This window comes from Berghia stephanieae, chromosome 1 (assembly GCF_034508935.2).
Source record: "Berghia stephanieae isolate SIO BIC M18660-M18661 chromosome 1, UCSD_Bste_1.3, whole genome shotgun sequence".
Classification (NCBI taxonomy): domain Eukaryota; kingdom Metazoa; phylum Mollusca; class Gastropoda; order Nudibranchia; family Aeolidiidae; genus Berghia; species Berghia stephanieae.
In genome coordinates, this window is record NC_088360.1 from 13,752,421 (window position 1) to 13,769,610 (window position 17,190).

At 34.5% G+C, this 17,190-nt stretch overlaps 2 protein-coding genes across 9 annotated transcripts in view; one reads left to right on the forward strand and one right to left on the reverse strand.

Annotated features, from left to right (window-relative positions):
• The window catches only part of LOC144968549 (putative small nuclear ribonucleoprotein Sm D2), a 399,977-nt gene that overhangs the window by 158,561 nt on the left and 224,226 nt on the right, over positions 1-17,190 (reverse strand). The gene's annotated exons all lie outside the window — the stretch shown is intronic.
• LOC144968481 (dual E2 ubiquitin-conjugating enzyme/E3 ubiquitin-protein ligase BIRC6-like) overlaps positions 1-17,190 on the forward strand; it is a 71,088-nt gene that overhangs the window by 4,563 nt on the left and 49,335 nt on the right. For all 8 annotated transcript variants that reach the window (XM_078906904.1, XM_078906922.1, XM_078906931.1 and 5 more), the window contains exons 4-21: positions 362-612; positions 1,236-1,364; positions 1,991-2,114; positions 2,392-2,490; positions 2,729-2,832; positions 4,079-4,143; positions 4,513-5,633; positions 6,463-6,652; positions 7,676-7,855; positions 8,258-8,480; positions 10,015-10,129; positions 10,402-10,803; positions 12,323-12,714; positions 13,542-13,667; positions 14,121-14,375; positions 14,669-14,876; positions 15,638-15,910; positions 16,324-16,630. In XM_078906904.1, the coding sequence (XP_078763030.1) occupies positions 362-612; positions 1,236-1,364; positions 1,991-2,114; positions 2,392-2,490; positions 2,729-2,832; positions 4,079-4,143; positions 4,513-5,633; positions 6,463-6,652; positions 7,676-7,855; positions 8,258-8,480; positions 10,015-10,129; positions 10,402-10,803; positions 12,323-12,714; positions 13,542-13,667; positions 14,121-14,375; positions 14,669-14,876; positions 15,638-15,910; positions 16,324-16,630 (4,564 nt within the window). The remainder of the gene's footprint in view (positions 1-361; positions 613-1,235; positions 1,365-1,990; positions 2,115-2,391; positions 2,491-2,728; positions 2,833-4,078; positions 4,144-4,512; positions 5,634-6,462; positions 6,653-7,675; positions 7,856-8,257; positions 8,481-10,014; positions 10,130-10,401; positions 10,804-12,322; positions 12,715-13,541; positions 13,668-14,120; positions 14,376-14,668; positions 14,877-15,637; positions 15,911-16,323; positions 16,631-17,190) is intronic.

The following is a 17,190-nucleotide window of genomic DNA, read 5'->3' on the forward strand; positions in this document are numbered from 1 at the left end:
TTTGTAGTAATTTTTGTTACTACTGATTCAAAGGAGTTTAAGAAGAAATTCCAAAGTATGCTTTGTTAATTTGTATGTCAATGTGTTTTTAGGTACATGAGTATGCTTTGATATAATGTTTGGAATAGCAGGATTGGGGGGGGGGGGGGGGGGATCGTATTTAAGCTTTTATATGGAAAGAGATTTCAACCTGCATTTTTAGTTAAGATTTAAAGTCGTCCATTTGTGCTCATGTTCATTTCACTGAATGTGATCAACTAGAGATTAGACGTGATTGGTTGGTAGCCTAAATAGATTTTTCAATAGCCTATCTTATGTCATTGTAACACCAAATGGATTATATATGTCTTTTTTTTTTCAGTGGGCAACTGTATGTTTGGAGATGCAACATTTAGTCCTGAAATCGGTCTGTTCTTCGTTGATAGAAGAACTGACTAAAACAAGTCAGAAAAGTCAAGGTTTGCCAGTAGCTTCCGCCGTTATCGATCGCCTTGGATTTTTACTGCCCAGCATTCGGGCAGATATTCTTAAGGAACCGGTCAACAGAGCTCTAATGTATAGTGAAGCTGCTCGCAGAGAAACTTTTAAAAATTGGCCCCACATGAATTACAAGTAAGTTTTTTTTGTTAGAAAAAAATATTTTAAGTGTTTATCAGCATAAGCTCACTTGCTGATAACATTTTCATACCTAAAATTCAACAATTAGCTTTTACTTGTGACATAATTTTAGGGGCTATGGAATCTTTTTTGGTTTAGTGTTTCACAAATAGGCAAAGAGTGGGATTAAATGCTTTGTCGGATTTTTTTCTTTACTGACCCTCCTATCCAACCAGCAGAGGTTAATTGAGATTTATGACTTTGTGACAGAAATTGATTTGCCATAACCAACCAGTTACCTGTGTAGGAGCAACCCACCCATTGTCATTACCCATATTTGAGCAAGCTCCAAAAACTTTGTTAAACTTAAGCTCCTTGTGTGTCATTGGTCATTATGATTTATATTCTATGTTTTGAGACAATTAAAATCTTCTATTAGAAATTCAATGTTGTTCTAGTAATTTCTTTGTTGTTTTTTTTTTTTTTTGTTTTGAATAAGGAATATTGCTTTCATCATTCTCAATCTTAAATTTAGGATGTAATAGTAACTACTAGGTTCAACGGTCACAGGATAATTTAATGAGAAATTTACTTTTTTAATAACTATTGAATGATTTACTCTTCAATTGCAAATACAGATGGGCTCTTCCAGATCCTATGGCCCAAGCTGGCTTCTTCCACCACCCAAACCTTTATGGAGACGACAGAGCCATGTGTTTTACTTGTAATGTTTGCCTTGTGTGCTGGGAACCTACCGATGAGCCTTGGTAAAGAATCATTATTGAAAGAATTCTCTTGAATCTTTATTAATCTGAAAATGTAATGGGCACAGAAGTAGACAAAGAATAACTGTCATCATTTTGTCACCTGGTCTTTTTTGCAATCCTCAGTCTTTTCAGACATGCGCCTCATTATTATTATTAATATTATTATTATTATTATTATTATTATTATTATTATTATTATTATTATTATTATTATTATTATTATTATTATTATTATTGCCATTAGTTTGTATGTTAATTATACTTATAAAAATAATAGTATTTCATATTATTCTTTGAAAAAGCATGTGCTGTGGTGGAATGCTTACGCATGATATCAGAAAGGTTTGACTTTGGGTAAATATGTTTGAAATTTTTTACAATATACAAAAAGACAGAAAACTTTCCCTTGTGGGTTTTAAGATCGTGTATCAGATTCTGTTTCCAATAAACATGTGTTGTAATGTTCTATAAAGTAACAGATTTTTTTTCACAGAGATTAAAGTCCCAGAAGAGCTGTGATAATTTAATATTATTTGTTTATTAATTTAATTTTAAAATTATATTTTGTTTGATGAATATCTGAGATATAGGTAGTTAAAAAAAAGTTTTTATCCTTTCCATTTTAGGTCAGAACATGAGCGTCATTCCCAGCTGTGTCCCTATATAAAAGGGGATTTCACTCAGAATGTTCCACTGGCATTGACATATGCCACTCAACCAGCTCATTACCATGGGTCTTCAGCTCAGGAGGTTTGATATTTATACTTTTGATAAAAAAAGAACTGAACATATTTGATGCTCCTGAGTAAAATACATAGAGATTCTTTACAGATCTTGTCAAAGGAATATTGAATGAATTGAAAGTCGGAAATAAGCACTCGTATTGCCTCCTCTTTAAAAATAAATTATAGGTAATTAATAGATAAAAGGCCTACAAGACCATGTATTTGTATAATTGATATTCCTTTTAAAAAAAAATTAATTAAAATTCAATGTCATGGAACATATCTTTCTTTTTTGTCCCCAGAAAATTTCATGTTTGAGTACTACATTTAATGAGGATTTTATAGCAACATCAACAAAGGATGGAAATATAGTTGTGTGGGATATTAGTCATATTGTAAAGGTATTTCCCATGTCCCTGCTTGTTATTTTATTTGTTAGTATAATGTCTATTTTTATTTATATTTCAGTTTAAAAATACTTCACTGCATGATTTGGCTGATGATGATTAAGATGCAATAAATTCTTCTTAATGTAAATTTACGATATTATGATATGTTTACTGAAGCAAAGAATTATCAATTTTTGAAACGAAATTTATACTAATATTGTTATCCATTATTTTCTGTCTTTTCCATCAGAAACATTGTCAGTTCGATATTGATATAACTGATGCACTTGTAGCTCTGAAAACTGGACTTCAAATTGAAAAACAAGAGAATACTGTCAGATCTGGAGTGCAAAAGTTAGTGTTATTTGTATCTTTGGTTTTGTTTTATGTTTTTCTTCCACTGACTATCATTTAACTTTTTTTTTTCTTTCTCCCTGTTGTAAAAATAAGAATATTTGAAAATTGTCAGTCAGTGGGGTTTCTAACCTCCCATAGTGGGCCGGGGGGAGGGGGCGGGGCACTTACTGTGTCTTCTATCCCATTGTATATGTTTTCCAACATGCTTTCTGTCTTGGTCTTGGTATGGGATTACTTGATTTTGTCCCTGCCCTGACCTGGATACCCTGGCTGGGAGGGAAACAATTAAAGTTTTGAAAGTTGATATTTTTTGTCCTGTAAATCATCTCTCTGATATGTACTGTATTATTTTTGTTTTACATATATATATTTGTAAACGATTGAGTGTGTTCCTTTTACTGGAGACTTGTGCTTGTGTCAGGATGAGACTTTTAGGTGATCTCAAACTAAGTACACTGGTAGTGTGCACTTGGAATCTACACCTGTTTCTTATTTGAGCTAATTCCCCTTTGTCTTAATGTTTCTTGGGTACTCTTATTGTAATTCAAAAACTTTTTACTATCCCATTTTCCTCCTTTTTACTGGCACTGGTAAGACCTAAATGTGTTGCTAGCGCTATAAAAATCTTAAAAACAAAACAAACAAAATAACATGTTAATGATAAGTGTCTTGCATTAACTGACTATTGTCTTTAAAACATGGGTGCAAGAGAGCCGGCTACAGCCGGCCTGCCGACCGATTGGATTACCGAAAAAAACGTCGCCGGCTTTTTGCGATTTGGATTTGATTGATTTTTGTTTTATTTCTGTTTTTGTATATTTTAAAATTGTGCAACTTGTGATAAGAAACTTAACAAATTACTGCATTATAACCTTTGGATTAAACATACAACAATTGTGGACTACTATTATGAAGACTAGATGCTGAGAACAAGACTTCAAATGACGAGGTAATCTTGTAGGCTTTTTCAGATTAAATGTCTGGTCATAAGTAGACTTGCAGGCTTTTTGAGGTCCAGTTGCTTGCACCCATGTTAAAAGTCATCATGGCTTTTGTATCATAATGATGTAGCTCCAAATATTGATATTGAGAGAGCTTACTTAAAAAAATAAATATTCTATAATGTGATTATGGTGAGTGGGGGAAAAGGGGTGGGGGGGGGGGGGGGGGTTAAAAAAAAATTATCTCGCTTCATTCCTAACACATTTTTGATTATTTCTTCTCAAATTAATTGTCATCAAAGGAAATGTGCTGGTCAAGATGAGGATGTGCAAGAAATTTCTCTCCACAAAAGTCTACCTCCAAGTGGTAAATTACAAAACTTGTTTAAAATTAAAAAGAAAACTCCGAAAAAACTAAACATTATCATCTCTCTTAGGGGAAACTATGTGGATTATAAAGTGGAAAATTGATATTTGATTTAAACTGATCTTTTTTTTTTCACATTTCCCTCATTCATAAAATAGAAAGACAAAAGATACAACGACATGAATAACATAAAACAAATTGTAATTAAAAGTATATGAAATATGAGATATTTTAGTAGTAAAATAGAACACAATAAATTGCACTCATTTGTGTATTTTTCTCACAAAGAGTCCAGTTTGATTCAGCCTATTATATCAATTATTTGTTATATTCCTAACTCATTTTAATTTTTAATTAAATTTTTGGCAGATCATTCTCAGAGACCTTCTGATGATATGCATGTAACAGCTCTTTGTGTTGGGGAAAGCAAAGTTCAGCATGAACAACAATCTCCATCCAAATCTTCAACAAATGATGCCAAACTTTCTGTTATATGTGGTGTAAGTCTAAGACGTACTAAGTCATGTCTAAGAAGTGAAAGTCATTCTATGTCAGGCAGCAGTAGAACAGTTCAACTTATGAATGAAGTGAATGAAACAGTCAGTAGTGAGTTAAGTAATTCGAGACTGATCACTGACGGGAGTTATTACGATTCATGTGATTTCCATCTTCCTGAAAGTCAACTTGTGCCATACATTGTTTTGGTATCATTGGTTGAGCAGCTACAAGCTGTCGAAGAAGCAAGTCCAACGAAAAAGACATCTCCAGTGCCTGTAAAATCTGAACCAGTGAAAGAAGATGCTGGCACGCCACCACCAGGTGTCGCCAACAATACCGAGGATTGGGTCATGCCTTGGGAGTACGACTCTGATTGTCAAATAGTTGGGTTCACCCCTGCTCCTGGCAAAGTAGTTACAAATCCATTCACAGGAACATTTGTGTCTGCAGGTGAAACTAAACAAGTGACGGACTTGAGTAATGGTCCAAGTGATATCTTCTGTGATAATTTAGATTCCTCTCTAGCTGAACCAATAACTCCTACGAAGCCATTTTCATTTTCATTTGCCAACACAAGTAATTCCAGTACCAATACTGTTTCTAACATCAATGGATCACCCAAAAAGGAGGTACCTACGATTTCAGGGAAAGTAATGCAGTGTATAGAATTACCAGTACCTTTTCAAAAAGAAGGTCTTGAAATTACCTGTCTCATTCCTTCTATTGATAAGCAGCATGTTGTTGTTGTCCTGAGTACCAAAGTAGGATTCTTAGAAAGTTCATCACTTCCAGATTCACAATTATCAGCTGACAGCTTGTCATCATCCCAGAAAAACACCTCATCTGTAGGACAATATTGTGGGGGTGGAATCCTTGTATATCGAGTGAAGAATGAAAGCCTCGAAGAGTCTCCTGTAGCCCAAACGCTTATCACCTCCCCGAGAGATGTTATTACCAATGCTCTTATGTTGCCGTCAGAAGTGGAGGATCAGGTAAGTTGCTATTTATATTTTTTCCCCCTTCATGTCTCATTACCCTACAAAATTGAAAACATTTGTATGTAAATTTTTATAGTGAATACTTAGATTTGTGTGTGTTGGGGGGAGGGGGCGGGGGTTGTCTTTTTTAAAATGAACATTTATATAGCTCATTTCCATGGAGTTACCTTGCACATTACACTTCACAATGTTCCAGCAGACCGTAACCATATTTCCATTTCAAACTGCACCAGTTGCTGAGTTGCCTGTCAGATATCATTTATATACTAGCACTCTTATAATATCCATAAATGCCTATACCTGGTATTCATTCAAACCTGACTCGGGTTAGGTAATATGTGTAAGGGCCTTACCCTGCCACTCATCTGGCAACTAACCACGCTTCACTGTGCTAGACTCTGTACCCCTGAACCCCTTAGCCATACAATTGTTGGGTACTCTCCTGATGGGCAAATATATATCTTTGTTCTGTATTTTGTCAACGTGATTAAGATGCCAAAACAAATATTTTATAATGAAAACATGTGAAACTTTGATCAAGTTTTTATATATTTTATTGAGGACAACAAATTCTTGAGATGATAAATACTAAATTCTTGCATTTCTTCTTTTAACTTTTACTTTTATATCACTTTTTGAGATTTGGTTCAGCATGAAATAATGCGACTTTGAGACATTAGGTCACTGATATGAAATTCACTCTAGTGTGGACTGTTCTAAAGGCGGAAGCTGGATGAAGCTTTCCTCTATAACATTTATTTGTCATTTTCTTTAACTTTACCTCCATATAGTTGTATGCATAAATTTTGATAATATTCCACAGGTTGAGGAACAATCCATGAATCTAAGGTTGGGATCTTCTGACAAAGCAATACATCCAGGTGTTTTGGGTCATATTGTCATCACCACAGCATCTGGAGCATTCAAGATATTATGTCTTTCAACCTTAACTGAATTAGCATTTGTTGCCCCTGGTCAAAGTGAAAAATTTGTTTCGTCTGTGTATTGTTCAGGTGCAGTTTGATTGTCCTTTTTATATATTTATTTTATTTGTTTTTAATTTTTATTTTTTTAGGTGAGGTTTTTTGACATCCCAAGGTGAAAGGGGCGGTCACTCTTGCTGTCCCTCTTTATCCTTTCTGTTTTTTTTGTCCTAGAATGAGGTTTCTTTGGTTTTTCCTGACCTTGGCCAGAGTTCGTAACTGAGATTGAAACCGCCAAATGTACATTATTTTGGGAGATGATATTTTTTCCCCTTGTAAATCATCTGTCTGCTATGTACTGCAGTAGTTATTTGTTTTGAACGTGATATATTGTGATTATTTGAGTGTATTCCTCTAAGTCATTTCCTGTGCTTGTGTCCTGAACTAAAGACATTGATAATTTTTTTCTCAGGTGCTTTTAATCGTAAACTTGGAATTTTTTGTTGTTAACTATTCCATCTTCTTCCTTTTTACTGGCGCTGAAATGACCTAAATTTTTCACAAGTGCGGTAGTGAAGTTAGCTAAATTACAAACTACGCAGCTGAAATATCAAACTTTTATTAATCCTCCTATATATATTATTCTATATAGAATCTTTTCACTATCCATTTTCTTCCTTTTTATTTGTGCTGAAATGATCTAAATGTGTTGCAAGCATCGTAAAATCCTTAAAAACAAACAAACAAAAAAAAGATTCTAAAACTTTAAAACATGTGGAGGAAATATAGAATTCATAACTTGCTTTAATATGTGATTGTACTTTCATCATTTGTCAAATGCAGACTTAACATACTTTTGAAAATTTATCAAATACCAAGTTTGTAAACTGGGTAGGCACAATATTTATGACAGAGTTATTTAACTTATTTTGAACAGATTTTGTATTCAAAGATGCTTTAATTTATTTTTGTTTACAAAAAGCTGTTAAGAGATCCAGTTGAAACCATTTTCTATTTATCTGATATCACCTATATTCTGTTTAAATTTTTATTTTTTTTTATTTTATTAATTATTATTATTATTATTATTTTAATTTTTTTTTTATACTCCAGGGATTGAGAGATTGTGTGTGTGTAGTGATAATGGCAAGCTTTACTTTTATGACTTGGACACAATTGGGGATCAGAAGAAATCTGTTCCGAGTGCAGATGAAGTGGAGGGACCAGAGGGACTCCAAGAAGGAACTGCCATCAAGCGTGCTAAGATGGATGAAGACATGGTAGACCATCCAGGCAAGTAATTTTGACTATCTCAGGCCATGGGTACTTCATCATTTCAAAATATCTAACCAAACCAATTCAGGATGCCAACATGTAGTAATTTGAGAGAGGTTTTACTGCTTTGTTTCTCTTTTTCTTTTTGCTGCCCTCCTTCTCTTCCTTTTTTTAGTTCTCCTCTTTTCCTCTTTCTCCTTCCTCTCCTTTTTTCCCCTCATTCTCTTCCTCCTCTCTCCTACTCCTCCTTCCTTTTTATTTTCATCTTCATCCGTATCGTCTTATTTTCTTCTTCATTTTTTTTTTTTTGGAAATGCATATATGAATAATTATTGTTTCAGGTAAATGAGTCGTAAGGATTTTAAGAGTCAAAATTATTAAATTGTTATTTTTTTGTCCTCTTTTCTTTTTTAATTTCAGGATCTGACTACCTCACAAAACACCCACTGACCCCTGAAAACTTAACACAGTTACATACCCTCACCCAATTTGAAAACCTAATGCCTCGCTTCACAGCAGTTGTTCCACCATGTTGGTCTGAAATTCAGCAAGAACAGCAGCAACGCCGACACCCTCAACATCTTCAACAACAAGGGGAGGCAACTCAACACACTCGCACGTGGAAGCTTTCTGCTGATGCTGGGTTAGTCAATGATGACGATTGATTCACATGATAGAATTTTACTATTTCTGTACCTAAGCCACACACAAACACATACAAATAAAGAATTAAACAGAGAAATAACACAACTATAAAAGGTAGGATCACTTTCAAAGCAAAAATGAAAAATATGTCAATATTATGGCCTTGTTCACAAACTGTTCACTCCAAGAATATGTGGTTTACTGATATAAGACTATGATACATTTTCAACCACTGATTCATCATGTCTACAAATATTGGGAAAATTAACTGAAAAAGCTTATTTGATGTGTGACAAAACTTGTCATGCCTTTTGGACCATTACATCATTAGATTTTTTAACCTCCCACATAGTTGGGTTTGAGACCATTGATATCTGAAGCGGACCTTAGTGGAAAATTTTGAGCATCAGTGCCTATAGTCCTTCATATCCTATGTCCCAAGTGGATTGGTAAAGCTATTAAGTTTGCCCAGAGCTTGAGTATAATCCTCACCCAATAGTAAATATTTTCCCTAGCTATAGAATGATGCTTGGATATAAAGCAAATTAAAGATATAAATAAATATTAATGCTTCTTTTTTCCTATTGGTTCTTCTGTGAAAATTCCATATGCATATCTCAGAGCTTCCTATGATTCTGAATTCGGTTGTTTCGCGGTATGATTCCGCATTCTGGGGAATCATACTATGAAACAACTGCTCAGTCCTCAATAATGCATTTGCTACTGAAAATTCTGCATTCCAGTCTCAGGGGATTTAGCTCTTGTGGTAAAGGTTGAAAGTGCCTACTTTGAGAGCATGAAGCCATTACAGTAGCCTACTGTTGTGTAATTTTTTTAGCCTTTTTTTATATAGCGCAATATCCACTAAACATGCTCAAAGCGCTTTACAGGGTGTCCTTAACCAATAGCAACAGGTAACATGTAGAACGAGACATGATGCCTGTCAGGCGATATTTCAATTTTTGACACAGACAACGTTAACGGCCAGGTACTTATTTTACACCTGAGTACGGTGAGAGAATGTGAGTAAAGAGCCTTTTCCAAGGACTCAACTATGTGCCGAGCGAGGCTTGAACCCAGGACCTTCCAATCCGAAAGCGAGTATCATACCACAAGACCACATAGTTTGAATGAGTGAGGAAGAGTGAGGCCTTTTTTTTTTTTGATGCATAAAAAAAATTCTCGACTGACTCATTTGAAAACTGTATACGATAATTTGATTTCTCATTTTGATGTATAATTCCTCATTTTGATCTTTTTGATTCTTCAAAGTAATGGGTCAGGTTAGGAAGCTCTGACATCTGCAAAGTACTAAATGAAATTCCCTTCAGCATGACAGAAAGCTTTAAGTTATCTCTAAGATGAATTAAAATTTTAGATTTGCTTTTAAATAAATGTGTGTGTTGGAAAACTTGTATTGATGATTAGAACAGCTTTGCTCCTGCTATCTTGCAAATTATTTTTAACGAATTTGATGTAACTTCAAATCTACTTATGTTTATTTTCTTTGAAAAATAAAATACCAATTGCAGCCAAACATGGGATGAGCATTTAATGGAAATCCTTCTCCCTAAGCCTTGTGCTGTTGGTCATATTGATGTCAAGTTCTCACTCAATCCTTTGTGTACTTCCCAGCCAAATATTGAGGTAAATGTTATAATATTTGCTTTAAGTAAATGAAAAAAAACAAACAAAAAAACCCCTACAAAATATTCATTAAATTAAATACAACTCTTCCCGAATATTTTAAAGTCAACAATTCAGTTCTGGAGAAACACTTGGGATTTCTAAAATTATTTATTTTATGATCGACACATTTATTTTTTCTTAAATTGTCCATCCATTTTGTTGTTTTCAGTTTTGAAAATGAATTATACATTGACAAAATACTTTTTTCCCTTTTCGTATGCTGTAAACAGGTAACACTTCTTAAGCAAAATATTGGATCCATGCACAGACCCCCACCATCGTCGCAATATGAAAATTGCACTTTAAGTTCAATTGTTGGAGGCGAGGGACCAAAGACTCAGCAGAAAACTACCGAAACGGTTAGAAAGCCTGACACGGTTAACAACGTTCTGGATCCAAAATTTCTGGACTCTCTCAAAGCTGAGATTTTGTGTGGACCAATAAAATTGGCCAATTGCTTGGATCTCTCAGGATCAGGGGGGCTCATAACCCTAACAAGTTCTCAGCTGCTGAACTCCAAACCCAGATCCCTTCTTTTACACATCAAGGGTTTTGAGAATAGCCCCATGTCAGAACCATTCCTGTTGAATTACAAGGAAAAGACAGAGTCTCGCTCATCAATTGAGAAAATGGTAAATTTTTTATTTTTAAAAAATCTTTCTTTCAATCATATTTTAAAGATATTTGGAATTTTAACATTTTAATTTTATTCATTCACTGCCTGCGCTGCAACATGTTAATAGCACGTTAGGGCTATTAGATTTTTTGGGGGATTTGTTCATGAGACTATCTTACTAAGATTCTTGTATTATGCAGTACTCTCAAATGTCTTTATGGTGACTGATGTCTTTACACAGCAGTGTTCAAGCAGTTTGACCGGGTAGGGTTCCTGACCTCCCATAGTGGGCAGGGAGGCACTTACTGTATCTTCTATCCCCCTATATCTGTATTCCAACATGCTTTCTGTCTTTGTCCTGGAATGAGATTACTTTGTTTTGTTATGGTCCTGGCCAGATACCCTAGCTGGTAGGGAAACTGTCAAATGTATAGTTAGAGTTTTGGGAGATATTTTTTGTCTTATAAATCATCTCTCTGTTATGCACTGTGTTATGTTTTGTTTTCATATTATATATGATTAGTAAACATTTGAGTGTGTTCTTCTTAATTGGGACCTGTGCTTGTGTCATGATGAGACATTTAGGTGATCTCAAACTAAGTCCGCTGATCTTGGAATCTACATCTGTTTCCTATTTGAACCAATTCCCTTTGTCTTACCTTTTCTTGGGTGCCTTAATTGTAATTCTAGAAGAACATTTTACTATCCCATTTTCTTCCTTTTTACTGGTGCTGAAATGACCTTAATGCGTTGCAAGCGCCGTAAAATCCTTCGAAACAAAACAAGCAGCGTTGAGACAGAAAGAGTTAACATTTGGTAGACAATTGTTCTTCGACTCAAAAGGACTTAATGCCAGAAAGGATTAAAATCAGTTTTCTTTCACCATTAATCTCATTAAACAGTACAGCAAGAAAAAATATATATTAAGAATAGCCTGTCATTAATAAACGGCAAGAAGCTTGACACTGTACACAAATTACTATGCATTATGCATGAAGAGTGTTGAACTTACTCTATGCACTCATGCAAGAGAGGAGACAATTGTTTTACGCACCTTATATAGTCATAAAAGTAATCAAGAATTGAAAATATATCCCAAATAAGAAGTGAATAGATTTTTTATATTAATTATGTTTTTAAAAAAACAAAAAACACTTTTCTTACCCCGTCACAATTTACTTCTTTCTTGAATGTGCTACTCTGAAAATCAGAGGAAAATAATTTTTTGTGCTCAACGTACATTAAAAATGGTGTTCTAGCAAGCTTTTTATAGCTTCTCCATTTTATTTCATACTCTGCTTTACCAAAGTGAATTGTAATAGTCTATGCTATTTGAACAACACACAATTGTCCCCTGGTTGTCTTATCTCTTCCTTTTCCTTCGGATTTATAGGACCTAAAAGTGGCACAATCACCCTTTAATCTTAAATCAAAAGTGGTGCATTATTAGTGTGAAATAAAATCATTGTTGAATACAATTACTATATATGTTGGTTACAACTTATGAGTGTTCTTTTTTTTTAATATTCTGACAGATTCAAAAAGCGAAAAGGAAAAATCTTGGTATGTACAAAAGTATGGAAGAAAAGCACCACAACATAAAGGGTATTTTTGACAGTGTAACCCAGACAACCAGTGACAAATCAAGTACCAGTAAACAGAAAATTACCGCCATCAAAGGGTGTGATTGGTTTCAGGAAATTTCTGTCACTGTGAGAGTGTTTAAAAAATTGAATGTTTGCAATGAAAAACTTCAGAGGAACTCAATGATCCAGGATTCTAGTTTTCATAAACGTTTGACTCAACAACTTGTTTCACCTCACCAAGGCAGTAGTGTGATGGCTGCCAGTCCTGAACACATAAAGAACATGGTGTTGGACATTTTGATATGGACTTTGTCAGTACAGACTAATGACTTGAATGACAGGTAAGAAAGGCATCAAGAATGGCCCCATCATTTTGATTGACTTTTCAGTTGTGGATCTTCTTATTTTATTTGATGTAAAGAATTATGTCTCATCTCTGTCCCAAATTATTGCTAATAGTTAGATATTTCAGATTACAACGTTCCACTACTTATTCTTTGATTTTTTTGTGAGAGTGCATGGAGAAGGGTTACTTGTGTCACTGATCAAAATTAGGAAAATTAAGAATTTTGTTCTTTCCTGCAGGTCCCTTAAGGTAGGTTTGTATCTCTTAACCTATAATCCTCTTCCCTATTTACCAGCTCCTCCATTTACCATTTAATTTTACACCCTCTTTCATTTTCTCTTTTCCTATCCTTCTTGTAGTCTACCCCCTTCTCCCACCCCCCCCCCCCCCCCCCTCTACCCTTTCTTTTTCCTGCTCTTTCCATCTCCTTTGTACATTGATGCCTCCCTCTTTTCTTCATCTCTAATTTACAATTGTTTATTTTTTATTTTACCTATTTACATGTATGATTTTAAGGGCAAGTGGAATATCCCACAATTTTTCAGGTCATTTGTTCACTTTTTCTCTCTTAAAAAATAAGCGCAATGGAAGGTTCGCTCAGTAAACATCTTTAAAAAAAAATTATTCCATCTTTAAATACAAACAATTTGTTATATGTAAAATTGGTGTCCAATAAACTTTTACAAAATATTTTTTATGATGCTGGATAGCTCACTTGTCCTTGCAAATGACTGATTATTGTCAGTTGAAGTTTAAAAAATTATTTTTGGTTTGTTTTTTCTTTGTTCGGAACAATGACATGTTTTATTCTCATCATGACAGATCTAATGCTGACGGATTACTTCACATAATTAAAGGGGAATTGAGAGGTATTGTCACCTCCTGCTACATCACTGGTTCTCGCACCACTGGCCATAAGTGTTCCAGGCTTTTGATCCTATGCATGGAGTAAGTTTCAGATATTTTATTTCATATTTTTTTTGTTTCTCATCAAGTAGTAGCAAGAAATGTATTGCCTTTAATTTGTTAAATATAATTTGTTTCAGCAAAATAAGAACAATGAATAGAATGAGCGTAAGACCATCCTCTTCAAATAAGCCCAATAATTGTCAGATTGTGCATATGCAAAAGAAGAAAAAAAGAAAAAGAAAATAAAAAAAGGTGAAAAAGTTATCAGGAAAAGCAATATAATTATTTGGCTATAAATCTTAAAACTATGTATATCCGTTTTGAGTCATGGACAGAAAAGGAAACAGTGGAAGACTTCATTTCTCAAGACAATTGAAAGGCAGGGAGAATTTAATGACCTCCGTTGTCACAGATTTACATCCATTGATATTGATGAAAATGATGAGTGGTGTTTCTGTTGATATTATTGCGTTAGTTATATTTCATCTCCAGGTCATCCAAAAATTCACCAGACCAAGACTTGGCCCCTTCTTTCAGTCAGTGTGTCCTCCAGTCCTTATTAGCCAGCTATCCATTGTTACCACTGTGCAAGTCTAGCGGTGCCATGGGCTGGTTCTTTTCCATCTTCAACAGAGTGAAGTGTATGGATATTGAATTGGTTGCTGAGAAAACTTGTGAGGTGTTACAAAATGTATGTCAGGAATATAGTTCAAGAACTCTGCCTTTACAAGCCTTGCTCAAAACCAGGTGATTCAACTTTTTTAAAGTTTATTTCATCTCAGATATTACAAATCATGCATGCTCTCTCCCATTCAGTTTTATTTCATGTTGATATTGTTTCATTTCTTCGTATGAAATACAATGGGTATTAAATCATCTCTTTTGAGAACAAAATAATCTAAAAAATAGGTGAGAATTCTGGCCAAGGAAAAAAAGATTTAATAAATAATACCAGATTTATGTGAAACCGAGACAGCTTTCCAATATCAAGAGATGGAGTAAATTTTTTTTTAATTTTTTTTTGTTTGGGTACTTTTCAGATATGGACTCTGTGGTAATCCATTTGAAGCAGAGTTGTTTGACATGGAAATAACGGGTATTACTAAGTCTACAACAACAACTCCTCGTAGTAACCAGCTTGCTGTATGCATGAAAAGTGGGGTTGCTACCTACTCCACAGCAGCAAGTGAGCCCATGGGCCTGTTTGAAATGTTGGCATCCACCCCAGAGAAGGCAGCAAAGAGTCAAGTGAGTCTAATCCAGATATTATATAATAATGCCACATTTCAAGCAATGATACCCAATCCTTTTATCCCCTCTGAGATGCTTCTACCCTCTGTTCAAATTTTATTTCTCTTTATTTCTAAAGCTTTAGCTGGAAAACTGGCTGACCTTGTTCAGAATTGCTGAGTTGATTTTTTAAATGATGAAAACATTCACTGTTTAAAGACAACAGTTAAGGGGAAGCTAGATGGATATGTATCCTTTTCTCTGGTTTAAGGGTGATAGTAGTGATGAAGAGAAGCTTTACAAGAAAAAATTTTAGACTTTTTTATCCAATTCATCCCAGTTTTATTTAATAATGATAACTTGAAAAATTGAAATTTCCTTAGGATGGCAGAATGTTGGCCTATATGGCCTTTGCTGTATTGGTCCGCTTTTGATGTTTCTGCTTTTCCTCACATTACAATTTGTCCTTTATAAGTGATTTTATGTTCTTGGCCTGAAGTGAGACCATTTGGTTCTGTCTGCATCCCATATAAAAGGTATTTTGCTAGGAAAGATGCAGGCAGAGGTAACTTTTTGAAGATATTTTTTTATCCTTTTAAGCCCAGCAGGATGATTATTTACTTCCAGTTCCAGATTAGTTGAACTCATTATTTTTATGTCTCAAGAGGAGAGGAAAATAACACTATAGTCTTTCTTAGAACTGCATAAACCAAGAAAAAGATATCATTTTGATTATGATATTGAAAGAAAAACTCTAAAATTTCCTTGTTTACTTTCAGCCTGAATGCTTAAGAAATGACATTTTAGGACTTTTGGAAGTAGAGCCCCTTCATTTCCGATGCCATGCTACAAGTGATGGTACCCGCATGGAACGACTGGACACATCTGCCACCTTTGTTGGTGCAGGAGCTGGTACAAGTGTCATCAACCCAACTCCTTCCTACCTCATCCCATTTCAGTCCCTTGCTAATGATGATGCCCCTGGGGGAGGTGCTGGAGGTGAAATGTCTTCCATCTTCTCACCATCTATTACTGGTTCCACAGCAAAATTGGTAATTAATTATATTTTTTTACATAATCACTTCTTTTTTTTTCTCTAGAAGCAATACGATTGAGACCTCTTTACTCTTTTGAAAAAATAGTCCTTTTAGGTCATAGTATCCTTGAAAAGGGAGTTGATCATAGTTTTTGTAATATTAAATAGAAAAAACCCCACTTTTTTGCAACTCTTTGGATTAGATGCTGGTCTATTGAGACTAGACCCTGTTACCATTTCACAACATAGTTGAGGGAAAACTAATAAGACAAAATCCTCTTCATAGCAGATCAAATCGAGGACAGTTACTTATGATTAGATGTGAGTAAAGTATTTTGTACTGCTCACTGCTATCATTCGTTTACAATTTTACAATTATGAGTTTATTGTTTGAAATCCATGCTTTGTTTATATATGCAATGATTTCAGAATGCTGCTGCTGAGATATTCAAGGCCAAGAAGAGTATCTTAGGCCAGAAGACATACATTGGCCCATCTAAAATGCAAGGAGGCAAACTTTTTCAACAGCTCCATTTATGGAAGCAACAGCTGGAGGGACAATCCCAGGCTGCCCCCAAGCACCCAATTATTCCAATTGTCAAACAGATGATTCCAACCCAGGTCCAGCAACCCCAGAAATCAAGTCCTCAAACCAAACAGATTTCTCTACCACAGATGCATGGACTTCTTCAAACGCCTGCTCCTCAAGTGTTGATAATTGAAAGAATGCATTCAGGTATAGTGTTAGAAATTGTGACTTAATATTTGACAGTGGTACAATTTATATTGGAAGATGTATCTGTAATCACTCCTTTTTTTTAACATTAAAAAAAATATTTGAAGTTATCTCCCTAGCACAATAATCTAACTAGACCACCATATTCCGGTTTTCAAACTCTGAATCAAAGAGAAAATAATACTGTGATTGTTTTAATGAGTTATGAGTGTTATTATTACGAAAGGAAGGTGAAAGGTGAGCTGGTTTGTTTGCTTTTGTTTTTATTTGTTTTGTATTAAAATGGAGTATGACCAGATATGCTATGTTCATGAAGGATTCAAGTAGACTGTTTTATGCCTATTTAGAGCTCAATAGATAGATTTAATAATTACTGCTTCAAATGATGAAATTGAATATGATATCATGATGCAGTAGTGAATGTTGGTAAGCATACTTTTACATCGAAGTAAATGGCAACACCACTTTTTTCTTTATGATTATTAAGTTCCCAATGTCTTTTTGTCTTGTCTTCTCTTTTTTTTCTTTTATTTCTTTCTTTTTTTTTTAAATGCCACAAT